The 24,472-nt window shown below is 40.4% G+C and overlaps 1 protein-coding gene across 6 annotated transcripts; it reads left to right on the top strand.

The window, feature by feature from the left end:
* Positions 1-651: 651 nt before the first annotated feature.
* Positions 652-24,288, top strand: HMGN3 (high mobility group nucleosomal binding domain 3). Of its 6 annotated transcripts, none has more exons than XM_064707439.1 (6): positions 652-846; positions 15,230-15,280; positions 19,320-19,349; positions 19,992-20,039; positions 22,359-22,472; positions 22,981-24,288. In XM_064707439.1, exons 1-6 carry the CDS (start codon positions 832-834, stop codon positions 23,017-23,019), a joined length of 297 nt encoding a protein of 98 aa, XP_064563509.1. In that variant the 5' UTR covers positions 652-831; the 3' UTR covers positions 23,020-24,288. The 6 variants fall into 6 exon arrangements, with proteins under 6 accessions (XP_064563509.1, XP_064563508.1, XP_064563506.1 ...); XM_064707438.1 differs by having other exon boundaries at positions 686-846; positions 22,359-22,431; XM_064707436.1 differs by lacking the exon at positions 652-846 and adding an exon at positions 1,192-1,415 and having other exon boundaries at positions 22,359-22,431.
* Positions 24,289-24,472: the final 184 nt, after the last annotated feature.

Genomic DNA, 24,472 nt, shown 5'->3' with positions numbered 1-24,472 from the left:
CTTCTTTTGCAGGTACTTGAGAGGGATCTCTTAGTTTCAAGATGTGAACAAGTCCATCACTTTTCTTTTTCTCATTAAAACTAAAAGAAAAAAAAAAGGTAGGTGGCATTTGAACTTCAGAATAAGAATTGATTACCCCACCTTGTAATGGAGTGTTTTTCTCAGTGGCACTGGTTTGTCTTACTAGTAATTTAGCTGGGCAATGTAATGAAGAAACCCGATACAACAGCATGCTTACATCTGGAGCCCGAATGGATGTACACGGCAAAACAAACCCCCGGGTTGAAAAAGGCAGAACAGTAGCGATGGAGAAAGACTGCGGCTGATTTCAGTCGAGGACGGGAAACCGGAACCTAGCGAGAGGAGAAAACGAAGCTAAATTTGGGCAGGCTGAAATAATGCACCTGTGCAAGGACCACTGCTGAGGTTTACGAGCGGATGCTGCTCCCCGTTCGCCGCTCACCGTACACAACTTGCCCGACGCGGCCAGACCTCCGCCCGGTTCGCCTTCCCGACGGCTGATGGAGCATCCCGGGCCCGCGATTAGCCGCTGCCGCCGGGGCGGGGGGCGCGGCGCCGCCGGGGGAGCCAATCGGGAGCCGCGGCCGCGCCGCTCCGCCCGCCCCGTCGGCGAGGCGGGCGCTGGCGGCGGGGGCTGCCGGGGCGCCGGGGGCGGCGGGGCGGCGCGGCGGGCACCGGGCGCGGGCACAGCTGCGGGCACCAGCCACGCCGGTGTCGCCGCCGCTGCCGCCGCCACCGCCGGGCGGATCCCGCGCTTCTGCCGGAGCTTCTTTCGGTCGCTTTACTTTGGCGGCCCGGAGCAGGGACATTATGCCGAAGAGAAAGGTGAGGCACCCCGGGTGTGCGGCGGGTCCTGCCTCCCCGGGTGGGGTCGGGGGGCCCGAGCGGCGGCCGGCGGGTGGAACGCGCCTCAGGGGCCGGGGCCGCCCGCCGCTCTGCTGCCGCTCTCCCGCCGCCGCTCCGTGCTGGGCTTCGCGGATGGCTGCCGAGCCCGGGCATTTTGCTGCCTGTTGCAAGCCCCCTCGCACCCCGCCCCGCCGCTCCCCGCCGCCTGTTTACTTTCCCGGTGCCGCGCGGGGCGGTGTCGCCCCGCTCCCCGGGGGGTGAAGTCGCTATCACAACTCCAGCCCCCACCTTCCTCCTCCTCCTCCCCCTCCGCCGCCGGGGAGAAGCGCTGCAGCAGCTGCGGCTTCGCCCCTGGCCCCCGCGGGAGGAGTTTCCTGCTCGCAAACTCCGGCGCCGCGGCGGGGAGGAGGCAGCCCCCACCCGGGGCTGCCGGATCCCGCCGCTTCCCGCCGCGCCGGAGCGATGGCTCCGAGTAAAAGGGAGGAGGGGAGAGGCAAGCCATGTTTAAAACAAACTACACCCTTCTCCTCGCCTCCCGCGGCAGACCCGTATGTACCAACTCCAGCGCCCATCCAGGCAGGGCCCCCGGGGGCGGGAGGCGGCGCCTGCCGAGGGAGCGCCCGCGGCCCCCGCCGCGCCGGGGGAGCCGTGAGGGGCTGAGGGGGCCCCGCCGCCGCCGGCCGAGTCCTGCTCTCCGGGCACCTCGGGGCGGGCAGCCTGCTCCTCGGGAGGGAGCCGGCCGTGAGACCGCCATGCCCCAGACAGAGAAACTTGGGCGGCTCTCGAGCGGCCGGGCTCGGTGCTGTGGGGGTTTCTCCGTGCCTGCCGTGCCCGCCGGGAGCGGAGCCGGGGCTGCGCGGCCGCCGGGAGCGCTCGGCGCCGGCAGAAGGCGGCTGAGCCCAGAGGGTGGCGGCCGGCCCCCTCCGCCCCTGCAGGGCCCCGAGGGTGGGCGGCACAGGGAGGGAGGCCCTGCTGCCGAGATCCTCGTCGAGAACTTGCCGCCTGCCTTCCTGGGCGCTAACAGAGTGTAACGGGAGACTTGACACTAATACATGCAATGACAAAAAAATTATAGCTGCAGTCCTTTAATTTTAACTAGGTCAACCGAGGCAAGGCAATTTGTGTTTTTCCCAAATGTCACCTGTGACCTCCTAATACACCATTTCTGGGCAAGGGCTGAAATCTGTTTTATTAAAGTTAGAGGTACATGATGCCTTCCAGGTAACTTGGTGTTTAATTGTTCTTTGCTTATTCCTTATGGGAGGTATCAAAATATCAAATTGTCAAGTATGCTACTGAATTATTTAATTCGTAGTTGAGGGCCTCATTCTGCTTCTGAAAATGGATATACAACTGTGGGATTGGTTGGAATAACTGGGCTTGAAGTCAGTGTATGATGGGCCTTTTTTCCACTTGCTCTTCTGTCATTGCACTCTCACTTGCTTCTGTGCTTTTAGTGCTCTTGCTTGTCGCCAGGAGAAACTAGAAAATTATCTTGTGTCCATAGGATCCCCCCCCCCAACTTTTGAAACACTGTGAACTTCCTACCTTGTTTACTTTGCTCTTCTGCATTCTTACACTACTGATGTTTCACGCTGTCCTAAGTGTGGGTAGAGTTAAAGATACTCCTGTAGGTATTTGTGGTCTGCTGTGAAATGTTTATTAAGGGAAACTACCTTTCAGTAGTAAGTCCATAAGAAAATTTCTCGTTTCTAGAAGATTATTTAAAATAAGTAATAAGAAGATTGTATATGGGATGAGAGCAAGGGAGACGAGTTTTGACAGCATAGTAAATTTTCTTTTGGTTAGCATTGTATTGGTAAAGGTTTACATTTAAAGATTATATACAAAGTGTAGGTTTTGGGAAGCACTGGTTCCAGGGAAAGTGTGTGATTAGTTGCTTTGCTTTTTAAGAAAGGTGTAATTGTAGTATTTTACAATAGTCAGTTTTATTCCAGAATAACATCCAGAGTGAGAAGCTGGTGATGCAGCAGTAACTGAATAATTACACCAGCCAATTTTGACATGGAGACAAAACCATCACATACAACTGATAGTCAGTTCTTCTCTTAAAATTTCTAAGACTTCTAACGGGGAAGATTTTGTAAGGAAATAAACATCAAAAGTCAAAATGAGAAATTTTCACTGTTACAAGGCTAGGTAAATAAATAATATTGCAGAAAGGGCTTAAATCCACCTGTATCTATTTTTGTGTATTTAGTTATCTAAGCTGGCTGGTTCTTTTTTGTTTGCTTTTCTTTTCATCTCTAATGTTTCTCATCTCTGTGTAAACTCAAGTCACTTGCTAAGTCCCTGGCCCTATGTTCATTATGAATATTATGAACAAAAAAGTGTAAGCTGTCTCCCCTTCTCTAGAGGGCTGTGGCATAGGATATCAGGGTATCATTACTCATTGCTTGAGGGTCACAGGGAAAAGGAAGAACATGCTCTGTGTTGAGATGGTGTTAAATACTGTGCTAAAGCAAAAAGGGGTTGAACTCTGGACTGCTCCTGTCAGATTTCTGTACCCTTCATCTGTTGTAATAACATGTTGTGGTGTGAACGTGGCCTCTCTTAAGAAGAATGGCATGCCAGTGTGGGATAAACCAGAATGCTTGTTGTGGTATTGCTAGAAAGAACGTCTTGAAATGGCTTGGGGTGTTTTGCTCTTCACTTGTCTTTGTGGAATTAGCTCTTGGGTCATATTGACAAACTCCTTGACCTTGAAACAGCCCAAATAAAAATATCTCAGTGTTATCCATAAAAGGATGAAGAGCCATTCTGTTCCTGATGACAAGGAGAATCGTGGTATGGTCACATACAAGTGCATAAGCAGACAGCAAGATGAATGACACTTGTCCTGAATGTGCATCATGTCTAAGGGACATTAATAGGTCAGGTGATGACTTGTCCACTATTGGATGGGGAGCCTGTCATTTAGTGGGGATTGCACTCCAAAATGACCCAACTTGTTCTTTAATCTGAATATCTGAATCTGTGCAATACCACTTGCATCTCACTTGTTGTTTTGAAAACACTTGGATCAGATATGAGGACTAAGTGCAACCTAAGTCATCTCTTTTTTTATCATTTGCCATCTTTGAATATTGTTATTTTTTCAAATAAAACAAAAAATATTTTGGTCTAATTGGCCATTTCAGTTGGTTATTTGTTGGCTCCTTGTAGTCAGGAATGCAGTTTCTGCAGTACAGTTGATGCTGTGAAGATGCAGTAGAGACCATCTGGGACAGGTTCCTGTTCCACTATGCAAATTCAGTTTTTTTGAAGTCAGAGGTACTTGGTTATATTTACTGCTGAAAAACAAGCCTGCTGGTTATTTTGCTTGTAATGCAGCTTCTTTAGCAGAAGTCAGAAGGGACCACATTGTTGTCTTATCGTAGTGCATTTAGTTACACAATCACGTGATTTTTTTGTGAGACCCTTACTGATTATTTTGCCAGCCAGGTATCTAATCAATGTATTTTCTCACCTTTGGGGTTAAATGCATGTTCTTACAGGTCCTAACCTGGAGCTGCTAAATTCTTCTTATGCTTTTTGTCTGAACCTAAACTGAGTTCTCTTTGTGAAATTCTTCTATGTGTTTTAAGATTTTATTTCTGAAATGTCATGAATATTCAAAGAGAGTATCAACCATATTTATCCACCAATAGGGGAAATGAGGCACAGAAATAAATTGCTTAGTTGTTGGAATGGTCCCTTTATCTTGAATTCTCAGGTTAAGATGTCTGTCCTGGCATTTTATTCCCACTAATAAGCACCTCCTGTGCTTTTGAGTGGCACATTTGTTGTTACTTTGCCAAATTTGTCGTCTTGCTTTGTGCTGTGTACATAGAAACTGGGGAACTTGCAATAGTAACCAGTTCTCTAAAATTTTGTTGAAGCAGCTTGTATGTGATCAGACAATTAAGTAATGAAGCTGAGGTCCTGCTGGTGACAGCTCTTTTTTGCTTTATCTCTGAATGATCTTCCTGTTGCTCTTTGGTGTGTGGAATGAAGTCTAGGTTTGTGCAAGGCATGTTAGCAGCTGAGTTTGTGTTCATGGTGCAGCAGTATGAAGTGTACTCAAGTTCTGAGCAGCTCCGTTTCACATCCCTTTCCATGTCCTGGTACTTCAGCTGGGATTCAGTCTGCATCAATGTGATACACTATATGTAACATAGTGGATTTTTTTCAAAGGGTCTCTTCATTTTGAAGCTGTTTGACAGGAAAGAAGCTCCAGTGATGTTGTGGGAACCTGCATCTTCCCAATAAATTGTTTCAACACTGGGGCTGGAAGCTCCTTCTCTGTAGCCAAGCTGCTCTTTAGTTTATCCTAGAACACAAGGGAGTCTCTGTGAGACATAGAAATGGGTGAGGTTCTGGATTTCATTTCACAGTCTGTAGGTGATTATAGAATAAAGAGGAAAAGGGAGTCAGTACGAGATCCAGATGTCTTGGCTGCTGCCCTCTCCCCACTCCTATTCTGTCCACTTCTTTCTCCAGATTTTAACTTGGATTCAGTCTGCCTTCGTGCTGACTTCCTTCTTTCTCCCAGTCCATGAGAATTAAAAGCAAAAGTCGGAGCTCTGAAAAAGGTAGTTTCTCTTCACACATTTTCTGGTGGGTCACTCCTGGACCATTCAGTAACTACTGGAAAACAGGCTAAGCAGCAGCAGAAGATGCCCTTCTTTGCATCTGTCACTGACATGCCCCTGACTTTGACAAATTTCTGTCTAATGTGTCAGCAGAGTCCTCAGGTGGACTTCCACCTTCAGCATGCCTTGCAGGGACAGGTAAAATGATTGCTATGCAGAGATGCACTTTAAATTCAAGCAAGACAAGCAAAACAGATGTGCCAGAGCATCTTAAAGATTGCAGGAGCCTTGTAGTAGAAGGGAGATGGATGTTTTGCCACTAACAATTTTAGAAATTTTACTGGATTTGTAACTATTGCAGAATTTTAAAACTTGAGGTGTTTAAAAGCAATTGAAAACTGCCTAGTTGCCCTGCTTCAAGAAGGCAAAGTCAGTTGACCAGACTGACTCAAAGGATCTACATCTTTCGTAGAAAAACTAAGCAGAAAAGATCAAAAACTTTTATCTGCTCGTGAAATGCTTGGATACAAAGCAATGTAGCAGTGGTCAGTGGCACTGAAGAAAAAACAAGCTTGAGCAGTGCTGCTATGGCACCTTGCAGTAAATGAAGTTTACAGGACTATTAAATACATGCAGCAAATATTTTTTGATGTTTTATATTAGAGACTTTTTAACTTAGAGCTAATTATGTAATCTTAGCTATTATTTTTATTATTGTTGTTGTTATTCAGTTATGGAGATTAGAAGGTCATTGACCAAGGATTTAATGATCTGAAACATTTCTGATAATTTTATACCAGTCTGTAAAAATCTGACTCATTTATTAGCAATTGATGGCAATGTATATAAATTTTCTTCTTAGACTATGCTAAAATACCATTTGACTTAATGGGCAACCTTAAAATTCCAAGGTTTTCACTGAATTGTCAATAAAAAAATATTTCCTATGCTTCTTGGGCACATAAAGCATAGTAGTACAATCTTTGTAAGTCATCAACTCTTTGTAAGTCATCAACTTCAAAATTGACTAGATGCATGTAATCTTTCTGTACATGATAGTTCAACACTCAGATATGGGCAGTGTTCTTTTGTGTGCTGGAGTATCAGTATTGTTAAGTGTAAAAAATAAAAAAGCCCTGTGTGTAAATGGAATGTAGTTATATATGTAAGTAGACTATACCTATTCATTATTTAGTTTAGGGTCGCTTTTCTTCTGTGCTGCTTGGAAAACTTCACTTTCTCTGCTGTTTTATACCCAAACAGTAGTGTGTATGGGAATGGTGTGTTCCAACATGTATCATTCCTTTGGAGAAGCTGTATGAAGTTGAATTTTGCTTGACAGGATTGTGACATTGTCTTTTGCTTAGATGTAAGTAAACCAAATTGAGAGATTTTTCTTGGAAGTATGTGCTTGGTATGATCATCATGGCCACCATCTACTTCCCGTTCTTTACCTGCACTAAGCTAGCACTGTGATTTATCCCAGGATCCGTAGCCAGAATGGATTCAATATGCTGGAATGACCTTTCAGGCCATGACTCTTAAGGCTTGTCTGCCTTAAGGTTGGAGCATTATTTGGATTTTTTTTTTAATTCTGGGTGATTGAACTGATCCAAGTTAGAGATGGTGCACAGTGGCACAATGAATATTAGAAAGCAGTAGGCTGGCAATGAGCAGCTGGCTGCTTGCAGGGAAGAGGTATGGTCTTATACCAATTTTATTGTCAGCAAAATTGGCAGTGTGGGACTTCACAGCTTCAACAGCAGTTCAACAGATACTTCAAGCTGATATATACAGGCCAGAAGCAGAAAATCCAGATGCCCATTCCTGTCCTTATTCTGATTTAACGTGTGGGATATCATATTTCTTTGAGGTAGTTTTTGGGCAGACCTGACTGCTGATCTAGTTTCCCATACCATGACACAAAGAGTTAAGCTGGAGTTGGCAGGAATGATTAGGTGGGGAAGGGCAGAATTCTTAGCAGCAGCCAGGCATTCATCTTTGATTTGATTGTCCCTAACTCCAAGTTTCTAGAGAAGTATTCTTTAATTCATTAGAATAATCAGAGCAACTCAGTGCTCAAATTGTACACTTGCAGCACCAGAGGGAGGAGGCATCAGGCTTGGTTTTTATTTTGTGAGTTTTTACCCCATTGGTGTCTTTGGAAGTTACCAGTTTTTGGAGATACAGCTCCTGTCTTCCAATAGTAAAGAGTGGGTGTTCTTGGTAACAAGCTGCAAATGAAAAATGCTGTGTTCCCTAAGAGCATTGGAATCTGTCTGCAGAAAAGAATTGTGTATGCTCCCATCACTGCCAGCTTTGTTGGGGCTGTTGGTATGTTTGCCCATCTCACATAGCTTTCTCCATTGACCTAATGCTACCTGAATTAATAGTAGCTTCCATTATTGCAAATGAAGATCTAAGGACATTTTTACCTCTGCAGTGTTTTGCTCCTCTCAAGCAGAGTTGAGATGTGTCAGTGGTCTGTTTGTAGAAGGAAACCATCCTTTATCTCTTCTCCATCATTTCTTCCTTATCCCACCTGTGCCCACTTGGAGACTTTTTCATTTATTCTTCTCTTGAAGCTGCATTTAGGTTGCCTGTGAAATTCTTCATTCTGGCTGTTGTAGTAAAGCAATATTGCTTTTAACCACAGCTGTAATTATTACTGGGATGTGAGAGATGGGTGTACCTAAGGCTTTGTACCAGTTGTGGTTTTGGTACCTGCTATCATCGTCTCGGAGGTTTGATGTTCTGTAGTACCAGTTAGCTGAAGCAACAACAAAAAAGGTCCTTTTTCTAGATTATTGTGGTTTTTGTCACTGTAATGTCCTCTGGTAGAAGAGGAATTAAACACCTCTTTTCAGTCCTTCACAGTATTTTTGTTTGTCAGAGGTGGCTGTTTTAGGGAAACAGTTGTTATTGAAAGTAATTATCTAAATGTAATTTCTATTTTTAGATAATTTTTTTTCAGAAGTACTGTGTGCTAGTTTTACTTTGCAAATCTGATCAGTTCTATTTAAATACAGATTTTGGAACATAATCTTGAAGGTTTAAGAAATTGCCTCTATATGTAGACTTGGATGAGTTCAGCAGCTTCATCTCACTTGCAGAACTGTCATCAGCTTTGAAAGTTAGAGAAGTAATATTAGGGACTGGATTTCATCCATCTTTTTTTTTTTTTTTTTGAATCTGCCTTTTTATTTTATGGTGGCAGTAAAATGGTTAAGCAAATATAGAGACAAGAATCTACTCACTACCTAGCTGAATTTTCACATCTGGTGTTCAGGGGTAGCTGAACAATTTCAAATGCTCGGTGCTCTCTGCTCCCATGGCTGATCTGTATTTTTCAAAATGCAGCTGATTACTTCACTGTCTGAAAACTGAACTGTGTGGCTAATTTTAAATTACAATGCCATGTATTTTTTTTAAGTCTGAGCCTCTAAAAACTGCTCTTACTTTTTCACTCTGCCATAGGTAGATGTCATGTTCAAAAACTGACTGAAGGGAAGAGAAACTTTGAAGGAAAAATAAACCAGTTGTGAGATTTTTAAAAATGTCCTATCAAATATGCAATGTGTTTTCAAAATGAATTTTGCAAAAATACAATGCATTTTCAATTATATTTGTCAGTCTTTGACCCTCTTTGCAGTGGGAATAGCAGTACCTCAATCTACAATGAAGGAATTTCCTCTTCTGGAAAAGCATTTATTCTGTCTGCTTTTGGTTATCTGGAAATACCCCAGTTCTAATTTGATTTGCTGTCTTGTCTGGAAGCGCATAAAGCTCACAGAAATCACCTGTCTTAAGAATTAAGAATTAAGGAATTTAATAAAAGGCATTTTCTGCACTTACAGATTTTATTTATGGCCAGGCTTTTTGTATTCTTATTTTCTTGTATATTCTTTGAAAATTCATTGCATGTCAACGAGTCACTCTGCTTGGGTTGAATCTTTAAGCAGGAGTGGAAACCTTGATCAGGAAGTGTTTCCCCTGATTTTTGCCAATTAACATGTAATTAGCATATTAATACAAGGGATATTAATGCTTGTCTTCAAATTTAAACCTTTAAGTACCATTCATCTTTTTGGAGCTTTATGATCTTGACATCCTCCCCCAAAGAATTAGAAAATTAGGTATTCTCCTCTTAGTAGATGTAAGATGGAGGGATTTAAATTCTAAAAATGACATTTTATAATATTGTAATAATTATTAACAAAAATATTAAAATATTATATACTTAATGAATAAATACTTAAACAGCATGGGGTTTTGTGTAGTTGGTTTTGTTAGTTTTGAGGATTTTTATGAAAGACTTATTTACATGGCTATACAAGAAAACCCAACCTCATTTCTTGGAAGAGAGCAAGATAGATAAAATTTTGCATAAGTATTTAAAAAAATCCAACCTGTCACTAAACAGTTTTATGCTGTATTTCCCTTGTGGTTCTGGCAGAATTTATTTTTTTTTTGAGTAGCAGCATGCATAGTTTTTTCCTCATCCAGGATCAGACTTTTGGTAGGAAAAAGAAATGAAGCTGTGTCGTGTGAAGACTACCTGATTTCTTAAAGCATTTATTAGGGGGAATTAATTTTACTTGCAAAGCTAATTTACATTGGCTTGGCAGTGAGCACTGTTCTATCCACTGAAAACAGATCAAAGAACTAGTTGTAAACAAAGGTTAATGATAAGATGCTGGAGGAGCTAAATGAGGAAACAATAGTTAGGAGGGTATTGCAGGAGTTGGTTGATGTTAAATTAGTCAGCATGTAGTCTTCATTAATCTAAACCAATAAATAAATAGCATTTTAATTACATTTATGAACTAACTAAAAATTCAGAGCTGCTCTGAGGAGAAATAATAAGAAGATATAGCATGTATGGGGAAACCATTCATGGCATTGAATTTAGTCTAATGCATAGTTAAAAACAAATGAGGGGTAGAAAAATTTTAGGGAAAGAATGCAATAAATCCTGAAAAAGACTTCAGACTTGATACATCTGCTCCTCTTGCAATGTGCTTTTTTTTTTTTTTTTCCCTTTTTCAAGCTTTCACCTTATTTTGGTTGGTGAAAAAAAATTGTAGGAGGAACGACCAAAAGCATTACATCATGGAAATTGCAGCTGCAAGAGTGAGCCAGGAAATCTATGGGCAAATCCCCTTGCAGGCAGTGTATCAAGATGTGGCTGAACCAAACAGCTTGCAAAGAAGGGAAAAAGTGCTATTCAGAATGCTCATGTGCTAGCACAGTTAAGGCTTTCTGCCTTTCTAATTTCTTAATATGATAGTTAGAATGAAATTTGCATCTGCTTTTTTGTTTGTTTTGTTTTCATGGGGGTATGAAAGGACTAATTTCTCTCCCATCAGAGCCAAGGTGTTGAGTTTCGGCTTGTAATAAAATCCTTCAGAGAATGAACCATCTATTTAATTTTATACCGACCTTCTACTGACTGTTACTTCTCACCTACTTGTAATCTCATTTTTCAGGCTTTTTAATGTACTTCTTTATAATAAATCCATTCATAATAGTGCAAACAAAATATTCATCCAGAAGCTGGACATTGCAATTTCAAATGCATACTTTGGATCGCTCAAAAGACATCATCGGCTTCACTGCTTTGGATAACTTTACTCTCATTATATACTGCTTGTATTTCAGGGTTTTGGTGTAAAAAAATGAAGCTGTATGTTTTGTGGTGCATCTGTACCAAGTAGCCTTGCCTCAAGAACAGTAAAAACAGGAAATTGACCTGTATTTTCTATTAAATGTTTACTTAAAACAGTTGTCTAGTTTTCTCTTTTCAACCTAACAGTTCTGTAATGATGTTGGCATTGCAGATACTCCAGTATTGCTTTGGTGTGTGGAAACACTGGTTCTTATTATGTATACTTCACAGCTGGTGAAAGAGCTGTGTATACAAATAAACTCAATGTTAATATTCCTTCAGGGGTTTTTTAGCATTCTCTACCATCTATTAATATTCCTTTGTTTTTTTCCAATCCACTCAAAATAATTTTCTAGATTGCTCTTAAAAATAGCTGGGGTAAAAGCAAGTGGAAAAATAAAAGCCAATTGCTAATAGACAGTCTTAAGGTTTGAGAGTTATGCAGCTGTGACAGATCTTGCAAAGCTTAGCTGCTGCTCAAGTTACAATCTTATTGCCAATATTTAGTGCTAATGGAGATGTGACACAATGTGTGGTCATCTGAACCTAAAACTTGCTTGTAGTTCAAATGTCAAAAGCATACTTAGATATTTAGAGATGGCCAGTCATCTTCTTTCCTTGTGTGTACCTCCATGAGGAAAAACAAAAACCCCCGTTGTCTGTGTCCTTATTTGCTCTTTTTATGTTTTGTCTCTTATAGGCATCCATACAGTATCCCAGACAGCAGGCCTATAGGGACTGCTTTATAAATATAATACAGACATATGATGGAGTACAGCTGGAGAATTACTGAGGCTGGAGTGCTGCCCTTGTCAAGTGGTTCAGGGCTTGTATTGGTCTTGGATTTTGCAGCACAAAACTTGCAGTGTGGGTATTCCTGCTCCTGACTGGTTTAGGATGTACAACACAGTATCCAGGGTGCATTTTAATGTGGCTGGGGTGTCATGTGAAATATGGTGAGCCATTGCATTAGGTCATGAGGAAAAATGTGCCAAGGGGAGGGGTTACTTAGTACATTTTGTTGCTTTGAAACCAGAGGTTCTTCAGTAGTTTGTCCCTAGGACAAAAAATGGGGGAAGGGTTCCCGTGGAAGAGTTAAGGAAAAAAGGTTTTGGTGGTATCTACATAAATGTCCTATGACTCCAGATAGGAGTGCAGGCAGACTCTGCATGCCAAGTTCTTTGGGAACTATGCTTGGCTCAAATCCATTTGTGTATAAATCTCTCTTTTCCCTGGGGAGAGGAGAAAGTATTGCAAAAACTGGTATGAAGAACCACATCAGCTGGGACTCATCAGAAGTGATAGAGGGGGAAAATAAGTTTCTGTTCCTCTTTTAGCAAGTACATTGTAGCTATATCTGACATGTATGTTTTGTTGGTGTGTCTGTCAGCTGCAATACACAGAATAGATGGAGTCCCAGGCTGCCTGCAGCTGCCCCGTGCCACTGCATTCTTGTCTGTTGTACTGGCTCAATTGTTTGTGCAGCTGTGCAGTAAAATGATTCTGCTGGAGCAGAGAAGACTATATATTTATGATTTGTCTATATATTATAATATTTATGCATTTGTTAAAGCAGCGGGCTATTTTCAGCTGGATCAATTACCTTACCCATGGCATGGCCTCCCACACAGCTCTGCCAACGTAGTGGGGAGCCAGGGCTGGGAGGATGAGCCCAGCCACCAAAGGCCTGGACTTGCAGAGATTGCAGAGAGGAGGGAGCAGGAAATGGAAATGAGAGCATGTCAGAACCCCTTGCTGCTTGTTCACAGCTCTGAAATTACTAGTATTCTCCATGGAGAAAAGTTATGTGGCCTCCAGAATTGCTGTTGGATTTTCTAACTTGGGATGGCTGCGAGAGACCAATGCTGGGCTCATTAATTATCTAACTTAATTGAAGTATGTTATGCAATATATCACAGTAGTTAGTATACAGAGGTTGTGGTTGCATTAAGAGTATTTTAATATGATTTTTTTCCCCCCTGTGGTTAGCCTCATGAGCAGTTTTTTTGATCTGTTTTCTAGCAGTAGTATTGGCATCTAAAATCAGACTGCCTTGTCTGACAGAAATATGGGAGAATCCTCTTTTGTAAGTGTTAAAGAGAATGGGGTAAATTACTATGTGTTTACTGTGCAGTGTTGCAGGTGGAGAGTTAGCCCTTGAGCAATTCCTGCAAGGCTATTGGCATGTGGCAGTGCCATCTTGGGATAATTTTGCCCTCTCTCAAAGCTCTATGATTCCTAAAAGTGAAGCAGGGTAAACCGGCCTGATTGTGGAGTGTCAGTCAACTTTGTTTAGCTTACAAAGAGTTTTTTGGCTTGGCTTCCAAAGGAAATGGATTATGCCATCTTTCTGTCCTTACCCCTGAAAATCTGAAGTCTCTTGACCACTGCTGGGAAAAGATTATAAAATCTCAGAGAACTTCCATATAAGTAGGTTCTGCCCAGGACAGGAAGGATGCTATTTGAGTTCCCTCTTGGGGAAAGGGTGCAGCACAAGTTTGTTAGAATTAGGAAAATTCAAATGGGAGAAACATGTTATGATGCTTCATGGCATCATGGACAACAGAAAAGCTCTACCCAGAGCATATCGTGTATTGTGAGTCAGAGAGCAAAGTTGTAGAATGCAGGACTTTGTTTCTGACAGGAATAATGGAATAGCTTGTTTTTGTTTTCTTTCTCACTTCTGATGCTCCCAGTGTCACATCAAGCTGTAGTAACTCCTTGGTAACCAAACCGAAAGACTTTTAGAAATGCAAGCCTGAAACGATGGTGCAGGTGACTGGTGAGGCTGCAGTTGCATAGGGAGCAGTCAGGCTCCATTTTGGATGCCTGCCTGTTGCTATTCTGAGTTGCTCTGCGCTGCGCGATGCTGCTTAACTTCCTGCTGTTTTCAAGCTACTTACATGATCAGTCCTCGGCTTTTTTTTGCAGCAGCTGCTCTTGTGGCATGCTTCCTTTCTGTCGGGAGAGTGCACAGTAACAAAGGCGCGTCTTATTCCTGGTGGGGGGATGTCTTTCTCTAAGTATGTTAGAGCCCCATGCCAGGGGAAGGCACTGGTCAGCTGCTGCAACCGAGCCGGTCATTTTCTGTGCTCCAAATCACAGCTCTCTAACTCCCAGACATCTTGTGTCAAAATCTGTAAGGAAGTTTGAATTAAGATTGAAATGGAAAGAAAAGGGAAAAGATAACCAGCCTGCTTCCTTACTGATTGTAAAACAAAACAACAACCAAATTGCCTTCTCTGCTGCCTGTAAAATGTCTTTTTGAAATATGCCATTCTTGTAGTTCTCCTCTAACTGCTGCTGCTCGCTTTTTATCCAGCAATTGCTTGCTCCTGCCTAGAAACACAAATGTTTGCAAAATGTGAAGTTACACATCTTGAGTTGTAAACAAAAGAGAAGCTTGATTTCACCTGCCCCGCCTTCTTTAATTTAACCAACCTTTCCCTAGTACCTATGCAAGATTAGTTTTACAATGTTCAAGTTGACACTTTGTTCTTGAGAAGATGCATGTTTGTCCCAAGCCTTCCTGTCAATATCTCAGTATTTTACTGATTTATGCTCTCCTGATGGAGGAGGTGAGATATGATTAAGGATACTTTTAAAACTTCCAGCTGAGTGAGGGTGGGAGGAAAAAGGAGTAAAGAAGGTAAAGAAATCATTCACTTCAGTAATACTATGTATTTTTTGTTCATCTCACTGCATCTCATAACAGGTTAAATTCATGTTTGAGAAAAAAATGTGTTAAATTTCTTGGGGGTGTCAAATGCCATCATAGAGCAAACCTCAGATTTCCAGTTCCTACTGTTGTGCTACCAACAGCTGATGAGATGGAGCTTCCACTGGAGCCTGTGGATGCTTTAGTGAATGGTCTATGGGGACTCTGAGGGGTGGTGAGTGGTGTGATGTGTGTGTACGTGGTGCTCACGCCTCAGCTGGTTTGAGTACAATGCTGCTTGCACATACAAATGCAGATGTGTCAGGCTGCTTTAAGTTGCTGCAAGTGGAAGAGCAGTCAGTCTTCACCATAATCTTTGTTTTGCTGTTGTCTGTGCTTTAAAGTCTGTAATAAAAACACTGATTTAATATTTTGTTTCAGTCTCCAGAGGGTGCTGAAGGCAAGGATGCAGCAAAAGTAACTAAACAAGAGGCAAGTATATATATTTAATTTGTTTTGGCATGTAATTATTTAATTGGAGTTTTGCAGTCATGTATATCAGAAGGTTATGCATTTCTCTGGCACTTCTGGTGAGCTGTTTTCAGTGGGAATAAAGACAGTAAACCACATTTGTACCCTATCTGGCTTGATTTTGTCTTGGTGTACTGAGGATTTATACAACTTATTAGTACACCAAATAAATTTGAGAAAGTTTTAGGGCTTTCATAGACAAACTCTGGTGGATTTTGTGTAGTGGGTTACTGCCTGGAACTGTTGCTCTGTCTCTAGTGGGTTGGCAGAAGGTTAATGCACACACCTCAACCAGTCTACTTCAAAACTATTCTTAGCTTAAGTGACTGATGGGAGAGTGTCTTGAACTAAGATACTAGACTCTAAAATGGAGCAGCTGACACATTTGTGTGTTTTCTTTGACTGGATTTGTTTAAAGAACACAGTACATTCTGTTAGAGAAGACAGCTGGTGATATCTTGGTATCTACAATAAAGTTTGCTAGTTTGTTTGTCATAGCCCTTAATGTGAATTTTAAAAACAGGTAAAGAATTATGAGAATTTGTTTTCTTAGGTTGCCTTCTTTTGTGGCAGACAAACTTAAACCAGGACCTTGAGAAGAATGGGGGAATATTTAATTGCTCTCTTTGTAAATCTTGGAGCATATTTAGTCAGGAAAATAGCAAGTAAACAAATGGCATGTGCTGTAGTTTACTTCCATGTAAAGAGCACTTTTTCATAAGGTTCCCCAAGCAGGATCTTAAAGAAACTAGCTAGCATTGAGGATTTTTCTAAGAATTTCTAACATGTAACCTTATGAGAAGAGAATGGAAGAGTGAAAGTTAATTTTCATAAAGGAGGAGATTATCAGTGGAGTACTGGATTTTTTTTGGGCTTTTGCTGCTGAATATATTTGTTAATGATCTCTAGGAGAAAAGGTACTAAAAAATTTACAAAGTTTGCTGAAGTCTACAATAATTGTCAGAGTAGTCAGAAGTGAGAGAGGCTGAGAAGTCTATTATGTCATTGACAAATAACTGAGCAATAAAATAGAAGAAATTGAGTATGGAGAAATGCAAATTAATACATGGGGAGGGGAAGATCCAGTGGTGGTCACAAAGCTGTTAATTGGGGGAGAGATTGTAAAATCACAGTGAATAGTTACTAGAAAATGTCAGTAGTTCTAAACAGAAAGCAACTAGAACACAGGAGAAAATGCCAGAGGAGAGAGTAAACATCAGTGTCCCACAAGATTAATTTTTGTGCTCTCAGATCAGGGAGTACTAAATGCAGCTCTCCTGATAGAGGCCATGATAGAATTAGAAGGATACCAAGTACAGTAAAATTACATAAAAATACAGGGACAAATACAGGATATACAGCAGCTTTAAAAAAAAGGTAACCCAAACTAAAAAACCAAACAACACGGTTTTTCTAGGATTCTTCATCTTTTACATAATGGAGTTGTGGTAAAATAATTAGTAACACAAAGAAAGGCAGTTAGGGAATTACTCTTCATGAAAGCAGTAAATAAGAGGAATCTAGTGGAGGTAAGAGGCAAGAAGTTATAAGGAGAGACAGCAGAGGATGAAGATTTTGCTTTTTGTTTTCCACATGGTGCATAATCCCCTTATGGAACTCATTGACATGGGATGTTATGGAAACTGAAAGTGTAAATGAGTCCTATATTATTAAAGAGATTTGTCTAGAAAACAACCCTTGGGGACTATTTAAACCCATGATGTGATTATGATATCCAGGTTGGAGAGCTGGCAGCTTCAGATTGCCAGAAGTGGGTGCAGTGGGAGCGCGCACAGAGTTGTTCTGTCGGCTCCTTTTCACAGACCCTTTCCATAGATGTTTGCTGGTGGGCCAGTGTCAAACAGACTCCTGGGGGAGCTGCTAAATTCTGGGTTAGTACAGCTGTTTGGAGGGGACTGAGGTTCCCAAAGCACATGAAAATGTGACCTTTGCTGACTTGGCTCTAGTTCCCTCCTTATAATCAGATAACACAAAAATACATACAAACTCCAAATGAGAATTAAAATTATTTAGCTGTCAAGCATTTTTGAAGACCTTATGGTTTATGCTGACTTTTTTGTGGCAAACAAGTCATAAGAAAGTCAGGAAGTAGGGGAGAGAATTATAACTTATCTAATTCAACATATTAGGCTTTAAAAGGTAGATGCTAGCAAAACATTTCAGTTCCTAAATGTTAAAGGGATAGAAATAATTGCTTAAGAAAGCAGATTTGTAAAAGATGATCCCTTGAGTTAAGGGTTCTTTGATTACCTGACCAACTGAAATGTTTTGTTTATCCTGTTGTAAAATAATGGTGGGCTGCTTCTTTAGTGGTTGATATGTCAAATTGCCAAGAAAAGAGAGGTTTACCTTTTTGCTGTTAATGTTGCATAAATATTTCATAGCTGAAAATATCTAGTATTTTTTTGACTTCTATTTTGCTGGATGCAGATTTGAACAATTCTCTACTGCTTTCCACTAAGAATTCTTGAATGGCTCCAATGAACACAAATTACAGCATTCTTCAGATATTAACAAGGGCTTTTTCCTGTTGCAGGATGTGCCGAGCCATGTTTTTTCAGCTCAACTTAAGAGCTTAATATGTAATTAGAAGTATTTTTCATTCTCTTTTTAAGCTGAGTTATGTTGGATATTTGTTGCAGTTTAGTTGTCCCTTTATTTTGGCCACAGGTGTAATTCTGGTTTTGTGAGTAGACCAGACTTCAGCTCAGTTTATTAACCCTGCTGTGTAAGTGGGTGAATCTGATTTAAGTAATAAAAAAATATTGTGAATGAGCTAACAAGTATTTTTAAGACTTCAGTAATAAATTTATGACAAAAAGCAGGATGAAATAAAATCTAACAAGGAAAGTATATTGAAGTGATAAAGAAAGCTGGAGAGAAGCAGAATCTCAGGCTCAAGTCTTTCCTTTTGAGATTTGTGTTTAAATAGAAGAAATAATTTCTCTCTCTCATCCTGCAGCTGTCTTTGTGCACCTGGACTCTCTGAGCAAGTGTGTGGAGAACTGAGGAAGTGAAAGGACTTAGTTTCATGTTTTGAAATTTTAGCACTCTGATGTCCTCTAGAGAAGGATGTTAACTTTATTCAGCTGTTAATCAGATGGGATTTGTGCCCACTATTACAAGTAACATCTGCTAGATTCTAAAAACATCGTGCTAAGTGTGTATGAAAAAGGTTCAGTCCTTTGCACAGGTAGTCAAGCTTACTGGATTTGTGAACCTTTCACAGACCAGGAAGGGACTCAGAAGTAGCTGTAAAAGGAGTGTGTGTGTGTGAGGTATTAAACTGTGGGGAGCTTTTGATGCCTTAGAATTTTAGCTTTTATATGCATTTGTAATCCTGCAATTCTTTAGTGTATAACCCTAAACTCCATATAGCATGTTAGCTACTACCTTCCCATTTTGGTCAGACAAAACAATTCCTCTCTAGGCCTGGAAGTCAAGGACACCTCGCTGTCTCAGGCCTGGAGAGATGTAAACAAAAGTGAGTTGAGAAGGAGCAAACTTGGAGTAAATTACTTCATTACCTGAAGCTGTAATTGGAAGATTGACCCCCAATATGCAAATGGACCAGACCTATAAAAGTATGAAAACCCCTGACCTTTCATCCATTAAATTTAGGTATAGCCCCTGGGGGGGCTTTATCTCTCTGAAATGTACCTGAAGGCCATTAATAAATATAACAGCTTTTTAATCCCTTAATTTTGTCTGACTTCTGTTTTTAGGTAGTCCCAAGGAGGCATCAGTTTAGATGGTATATTTCCTGCACAACTTTTATTTCTAACTTTCACATCACTCCGTCCCTTTAAACTTTTAAGTGTCCAAGGTGATGAGATGTGAACTGTGTTTGGCAATAGACACAACTTAATAGATGCATATTTTATGCTGTCCTATGGAATGACTGATACTATGTTGCTTTGGATAGTTTTTCCTGTAAGCCTGTAAAAATGTTCTTTTTTTTTTTTTTTTTTCCCTGTAGCCCACAAGACGATCAGCAAGACTGTCTGCTGTAAGTATGTGTAGTACCTCCCGGTGTATTCTTTTCTAAGCACATATGGTTTCTCAGACCAAACAAGTTCTTTACATTTTGCTTGATTCAATTTTTATTCTTGCGAGGGATATTTAAGAACTCTAGCAATGAAGTTATCTTTGTTTTCTTGGTTTCAGGTTTTCAGATTGTTCTGACAAAAGATATATTTCCCCACTTCAGTGCAAAACTGTTAGGTGCAGTATTGACTTTATTTCATTTTGCAGGCTGATGTTAGTTGTGGAAATGCAGCTACTTCTTTGGAAAGGAGAAGGAGCTGTGTTTCAAGGACTTCATTTGATGCCATTGCTAGTCCTTGGTTTTATTTCCTCTTCTCTGTTAGAATATAGCTGATGGGGGATTTTTTAATAGTTCCTACTAATCTCAGCGTTTTACTCATAGAGTGACCCCCAAGTTGCTTTCAGTTCTAGATGAGTGAGTTAATGCAAACAGGCATGTTCAGAGATGAGGTGCATTTGTGCAGTAAGGTTTCTCAGACTGTTTTAGATGCATACTATTGAGCAGGAAGTAAGGGAAGGTGTAGGGTGGGGGGGAGCAGGGTGTGGAGGAGGCTGGCTTCTGGTGATGTGTGTAACATGTTGTGCAACTAAAAATGTTTTATAGAAACCTGCTCCACCAAAACCTGAACCCAAACCAAGGAAAACAACAAAGGTAAATACTCCTTCTTTTGAGTTACCATCGTTTTAGCCAATAGTAAGCAAGTATACTCCTTCTTTATGTTGCAAACAGTTCAATTCACAGCATTTTTTTTTGAGGCATGGGCTTCCCTGCCCTCTCTGCAGCTCCCTGCCCCCCCTCCCTGGATGAAAAACGCAAATTAGATCATTCTTTTCTTTCTGTTCCACCCCTTCCTGGCCTCATTACTGGCCCAAAGAAAATGTCTTGCCTGTTTGATATGCAGACCATGTTAGTTTGTAGCGAATTGCTAGTTTTAGAAGAATTTTTACCTTTACTACACCTTTCCTGAAAAGTACAGGCTTGGTTGAGTAAACTCTTCCTGAGACCTAGCAATTTCTACAAAAGCATTTGAGATTATTCTGTATCATTCTGTTTCCTTGTCTAGAGGTGCAGTACTTCATTTTGTACTGAGAAACTCTTATCTGTTCTTGAAGCCTGGCTGCTGCTGAGAATGCACAATTATAATTAAAGGTGAAATTAAATATATTTAAATTGAATGGTTTGGGTTTTCTGGGCCAGTTACAGTCAAATTAAAATCTTATTAGTGTTTAAAATACCTTTTCAGGATTTTTGCATATAAATCATGTACTTCAGAAACTGTAGATTTATTTGTGCCTAAGGGGAATGTTGAATAAGGGCAATTGCTTTATTGGGGGAAAAAAGCTCCCATGCTGGACGCTGCGTCTAGCACTCCTCACACTTCCATTTTTCAAGTCCTTTTATTGTCATCTCAGTTGGGCAAGTGCCAGGATACAAAGTCCACATGTAAAGTAAAACTCTGACTTTAAACACTGTTTGATTTATCATATAAAATTACCAGTAAGTCTTGCTGAGTCTATCCTGCTCTCCCCTCTTAAAAAGAGAATTAATAAAGAAGGGAATGTGACAGCTTCTGTAGCTTCACATATGTGTGGGATGAGCTTGGTGTCATGGACCCAGTCTAAGTTGTGTGAGATACATTTGAAGCTTATTTTGGGTGACTCAAATCCTTTATGATATTACTGTAAGTAACTTTTTAATACAGTTATCTTTTTTTCCAAACCCTAACTGGATCACATTTTAAGGAGTATATTAATCTTGGTCTCCTCAACAGAAAACAGCAAGTGTATACTCTGAACTTGCTAGTAAACAATGAAAGATGGTGCAGATTTCAGATAATTTTTATTGTTAAAAGCTTGCATGCTATGAATTTGCTAAGTCAACTCCTTAGTTTGTTCTTTTGTAGGTGAAGAGTTTTAACTGTGTTTGTATCAACTGTAAGCTTCCAAATTAAGCTGCTATGTAACATTGAAGCTGAGGGGTGGAAGGAGTAATTCAGGCTGCCCTGGAACTGGGATTACTGGATTACTGGTCTCCTCTCTGTCCCACTCCTGTATGGGCATCAGTGGGGAAGGGTAGTAAATGAAGGAAGGCAGACCTTAATATCCCTGTTCACAGCTATTATTGCCATTTGCTTGGAGAATTTGGAGCAAATGATTGCATGGAAGATATCCAGTGTTTATCAGAACTACTTTAAATACTAATGTAAAATAATAAATGCAATACCATTTAAATTTTATCCCATTGGACTTTAACTGCTTAACCTATGTCTCTGCTAACCTTTAGATCACAAACATAAATAAGTACATAGAGAAAGGATTTATAAAAAAATAGTAGACTTCAACATAGAAATTAAGAACAAATCTCAAAATGAAATTGTGGCTGTCAGAATAATTCCTTTTGATAAATTCTTTGCTTTCTGTTGCTGCAGATGGACTTTTATCAGTTTGCCTCCCTAGTGTGTTGGCTGGTTCTTTCGTTGACATGGAATGACCATCACAGATGTTATCAGAGTAACAAAAGGACAGCCAACAAAAAAGCTTAATTTTTAAAATCTTATTTAATATTTTATATTAATTGAAAGTAGTGCCGTAGTTACACAAACAGTGTGGTGTCTGTGTTTGCCTGAATAAGCTTTCAATATACTGTGATTGCATTTGTTCACACAGATATGCTGTATATACCTCATAGGACAGCTCAACCAAAGTAATCTGGCAGGGTTTTGTATCCCTGAAAACACTAGCAGAAAAACTAAAGAAGCAGAGACCACCATTTTCTAGAAATGTTGAGTCTCTATGTAACTTATGTGGATTTACAGCCTTCAGGTAGCCTTTAGATGATTTTCTGTTTCAGTCCAGCACATGAAGCTTGCCAAGACTTGCTGTTTAGTTCATGTGAAAGTTGTTTTGATAAAGATGCCGGGTTCTGGCTACTCACACAAGGTCTATGGCCATGTTTTTAATCTTCTGTCAGAAGGAACCTGGAACAAAGGCCAGCAAAGGTGCTAAAGGGAAGAAGGATGAAAAGCAAGAAGCTGCAAAGGAAGGTACTACACCATCTGAAAATGGTGAAAATAAAGCTGAAGAGGTACTTTCCACACATACCTCCTGCTGATTGAATCAGTGTTTTTTAATTATTCAGCCTTTCAGACATTGTTAGCATGTTCATAATGTTTCTTTTTATTGCCCATAATGTTATTGCAGATTCTCATCTCGCTCAACTGTTAGTGTTTCAACATCCAGAGGTGCCCCACCCAGCACACTGTCAGTAAAAGGGCAGATTGAAACAGTGAAAGTTCAGGGTGCGGTAGAGCATTCAGCATGTGTGCAGTGGATAGGAACAGGTGGTAGTGTGGTGCTTTTCAGTGTGAACCGTGGAAGCTGTCAGGTAAGGCTTGTATTGCTTTTGAAAAGCTGGGACCCATGAGTTGAGACAAGTGTGTGACTGTAACTGTTCCGCTTGTGTAGATATCCTGTGGACACAGGTTTGGAGCTGTTGCAAGTAAGAAATCCAAGGAGTAAGGATAGCTTGGGTGTTTAGGTACCTAATAGCATTTCACTATAGTAATTTAGTTTCTTTCTTTTTTTCTCCACAGGCTCAGAAAACTGAATCTGTAGGTGACAAGAATGAATGAAATACCATGAAAATTTTGGGTTGATTTTATGTACCTCTTGGACAACTTTTAAAAGATATTTTTATCAAGTATTTTGTAAATGCTAATTTTTTTAGGACTATGATAGTTGACATATTAAACTGTATATGAACATTTCCCTTCTCATAACAGTGCTTTTAGAAATTCCCATTGTTGCCAAGTAATATAAATATCAACTTAATATTGCAAGGTATGTGTAAAATTGGATCAGCATTCCATACACTTGCTTTAAGAAATTATGTCTTGTGCATATGGTGATGTTTTTACTGTGTGTATTGGAATTTTTCATGCAGTTTTTCTAGAGCAATAATCAGTGGTGCTTTTGTACTTAGGTTTTATGTGATTTTAATGAAACATGGATAGATGTGGCCACCTGCTGACTATTTTGGGTTCTTTTAATGGATTAAAATAAAAGGTCTCCTTGCCCGCAAAACTAAAGACTCCTAATGTTTTCTCTTAATCTGAGGAATGCCATACTCACATCTTTGACTGTTACAAGGCAGACTAAATTATTTAGTAACAGTTGTTTTGCATGCAGTGTTTGCTTTTTTTTGCCGATGTCTGTTTGAAAACCACGCACACAGGAGCAGCAAACTGGGATTTTCAGGGGCCTACAGTTTAGGGGATTTACAGATAAATTCTTCATAGATACATTCATCAGATACACTGTCACAGGGTGAGTAGAGTTGCCATACTCTGACAGGATATTGTGTCTTCAGTGAGCTATCAGTACAGAACAAATTGCTTGATTGATAGAGACGTACAGTAATTTAAAAGTAGCTTTGTTTCTCCCCACTCTTTTCATTAATGTGCACTGTAGTCTATGGAAACCTTTCTTTCTATCTGTAGCCTCGAATTTAATATAAATAGTAATTACTGTTCTTCAGCTGAGGACAGTTGTTAATACATTGAAATCGCTGTTAAACAGTGCTATATATTTGGTACCTGGTGGAAGTGGAACAATGAAAGCTGGTTTTGAGGTAATTGTGGTGATGTGGTGGATTAGCTAATGATTTTTTTAGTGTCCATGTTTCAACTCTGCAGCTCATTCTAAGTACCTTTTATGATTTTTCTCCTTCTCTTTTCTCTAGGGGTCCTGGTGTTCTATTGTTACTTCTGGGATGGGAGGGGTGAAAGAAAAGATGTTCCCTGTTCTTCGGTAGCATTGATTTGTATTGCTCAAGTGGTAGCCATTATGTCTGAGGATACCTTTTGCTTGTTTAAGTCAATAAATAAATGACTGTTGCCTGACCTGGCGTTCTATTTGTTCTTTGGGAAGAAGTCTCTAGTTGCATTTTTAAATTAAAACCAAAAAGAAGCCAAGCATATCTACACTTGAAAATTGAAGCTTGATTGCCAAAACTCTCTCTGCTAGCTAGAATAGGAGTTAAGACCTGCATTGATATAAATGTCACTTACACTTTTATGATAGGCT

Source organism: Zonotrichia leucophrys, chromosome 3, assembly GCF_028769735.1.
Source record: "Zonotrichia leucophrys gambelii isolate GWCS_2022_RI chromosome 3, RI_Zleu_2.0, whole genome shotgun sequence".
Taxonomy (NCBI): domain Eukaryota; kingdom Metazoa; phylum Chordata; class Aves; order Passeriformes; family Passerellidae; genus Zonotrichia; species Zonotrichia leucophrys.
Note: the sequence above shows the minus strand (reverse complement) of the source record. Positions and strands in the feature narration are given on the sequence as shown.

Bases quoted from the DNA above. Each gene is read 5' to 3' on its own strand.
- HMGN3 (XM_064707433.1), top strand. From the start codon at position 1,368: ATGTTTAAAACAAACTACACCCTTCTCCTCGCCTCCCGCGGCAGACCC. The intron at 1,416-15,229 runs GTATGTACCAAC...ATTTTGTTTCAG, and splicing joins TCGCCTCCCGCGGCAGACCC to TCTCCAGAGGGTGCTGAAGG. The intron at 19,350-19,991 runs GTAAGTATGTGT...AATGTTTTATAG, and splicing joins GATCAGCAAGACTGTCTGCT to AAACCTGCTCCACCAAAACC.